This window comes from Phanerochaete carnosa, assembly GCF_000300595.1.
Source record: "Phanerochaete carnosa HHB-10118-sp unplaced genomic scaffold PHACAscaffold_1082, whole genome shotgun sequence".
In the NCBI taxonomy this organism is placed as follows: domain Eukaryota; kingdom Fungi; phylum Basidiomycota; class Agaricomycetes; order Polyporales; family Phanerochaetaceae; genus Phanerochaete; species Phanerochaete carnosa.
Window position 1 is genome coordinate 1 of NW_006768709.1, and position 2,079 is coordinate 2,079.

At 60.8% G+C, this 2,079-nt stretch overlaps 1 protein-coding gene across 1 annotated transcript; it reads right to left on the reverse strand.

The window, feature by feature from the left end:
- Positions 1-223: 223 nt before the first annotated feature.
- PHACADRAFT_62780 (uncharacterized protein) lies at positions 224-1,529 on the reverse strand (the record flags this gene model as incomplete). Its single annotated transcript, XM_007403375.1, has 4 exons — positions 224-304; positions 358-731; positions 798-1,249; positions 1,303-1,529. Coding segments are annotated over 4 exons (1,134 nt in total), but the record flags the coding sequence as incomplete, so codon positions are not given.
- Positions 1,530-2,079: the final 550 nt, after the last annotated feature.

The window sequence follows — 2,079 nt, forward strand, 5'->3', positions numbered from 1 at the left end:
CGAGGGCCAGATTGGCGAGTACTACGTGGCTGGCCTTTTGCTAGCCCAGCGTCGTGGATAACTTCGGATCGGTGGGTTTGCGGACTTCCACACAGCTGGCGAAGTTCAGAAGAATGAACAACTACATTGATAATCTACAAAGCTGTGAATGTTGTAGAGATGGTCAATTTCGCTGCGACTCCCGCCACTTAATGAGCGGACACAGCTGCTAGCTCCTTCGCTGAGGCTTGATGGGCTGTGCACTGGGCCACATGTCAAAGTGTCCCAGCATCTTGTGAACAGTGCTGTATTCGCTCCCGTCACCCTGTGTACAAGACGTCAACGGCACCGCTCCACATAGATCGACGGGAGACGTACAAAATCTTCGTACGGGAAACCCTTCTTGAAGGGCACGGTCCCGTCGAGGCGCTTGATCTGCTCGTCCGAGAGGCGGATCGAGAGCGCCTCGATGTTCTGGTGGAGGTGCTCGACCTTGCGGCCGCCGACGATCGGGAAGACGTACGGGACCTTCTGCATGATCCACGCGATAGCAACAGACGTGATGTGCTGTGCGCCGACCTCCTGTGCGACCCGCTCGAGCTCGGCACAGACCGCGCGCTGCTCGGGCGTGCGCTTCCACTCGCCGGTGAAGATCGTGCGGCCGCCCTCGCCCGACTCGATGCGGCGCTGCTCCTCGGCGTCCGTGCGGACCCTGCCGCCCGCGAGAACGTTCCACGGCGCGATGGCCATGCCTGGCGCGAAGCCGGTCAGTCAGTATCGGCAGCCACCGCCGCAGGACAGGTGGGACGCGGGCGCACCTTGGTGGACGCACATGGGCAGGATGTCACGCTCGATGTCGCGGTCCATGATGCTCCACTTGCCCTGGTAGATCACGAACGGCGTCTTGTGCGCGAGCCTGGCGTACGCGTTCGCGTAGGAGACGATCCAGGCGGGGGTGTCGGAGACCCCGAGGTAGAGGACCTTGCCCTGGAGCACGAGCGCGTGCAGCGCGTCCATGACCTCCTCGATCGAGGCCGTGTAGTCCCACCAGTGCACGTACAGGATGTCGATGTAGTCCGTGCGCAGCTGCTTGAGCGAGTTCGCGAGCGTGTTGTGCAGCGACTTGGAGCCGTTGCCGATGAAGCTGCTGTGCTGTACAGGCTGACCGCGCTTGTAGCCACTTGTGTACTTGGTCGCAAGGACGAGCTGCTCGCGCAGCCCGCGGGCCTCCACCCATTCGCCGATGAACTCCTCGGAGCTCCCGTCCTGACTGCGCGTCGTCCGGTCACCATGTGCGATGTCAGCGACGAAAGGTGAACGTACTAGCTGCTGGCAGTATCGATGAAGTTGCCGCCGGCACCGTAGAAGGCGTCGAGCAGCCTGAAGCTACTCTCCTTGTCCATGCTTCCCATTCCAGCCTGTGCCCATTTGTCGCCAATGCTCATGCCCCCGAGCTGAATCGGGGAAACATGGATGCCTGCGCGAGAGCACAGCAGCCTGTGGCGGCCAAGCTTGGTGGGGGGTTCAGGTGGGGCTGGAGGAGAGCTCATTATATGCAGCGGTTATGTGGCGGGAGAACTGTTGGCGAGGGAGTTGGAAGTCTGACAAGGGGCATAGTCGTGTTTATATAGGAGAGTTCCTTCATCTAGCATACGGCGTAGGCAGCTGGCTGGCAGCTGAGAGATCCTAGGCGCGAGCGACTCGAACGCGTATACTTACGCGTCTTGGCCGGCACCAGCGTAGGCATTTGACCCATGGTCAGCTTTTCTCTCGTCACCCAAACTGGACAAAGACCAGCAGCCGAGAGCGCTCGGGGGCTTGGCCGCAAGACTGTCACTGATATGACAACGATCCTGTGATGGGCGACCTGTTCCCACAAGCGACGGCAATGCGCGGCGCGCGTGGTGAGGGGGTTACGAGTCCCTGCGGCAGGAGCAGACAGCGCAATGAGCAGCCATCAATGGAGAGAGCGACTACTCTGATCTCGAGCAGCAGAGGCCAGCGGTCACAGTGGTCACCAGTCTGGTTTGCACCGGATACTGCGCGAGGAAAAAAAAATCGTCACGGGCCGCCCCGAACGCCACAAGTCGCTGACAAAAA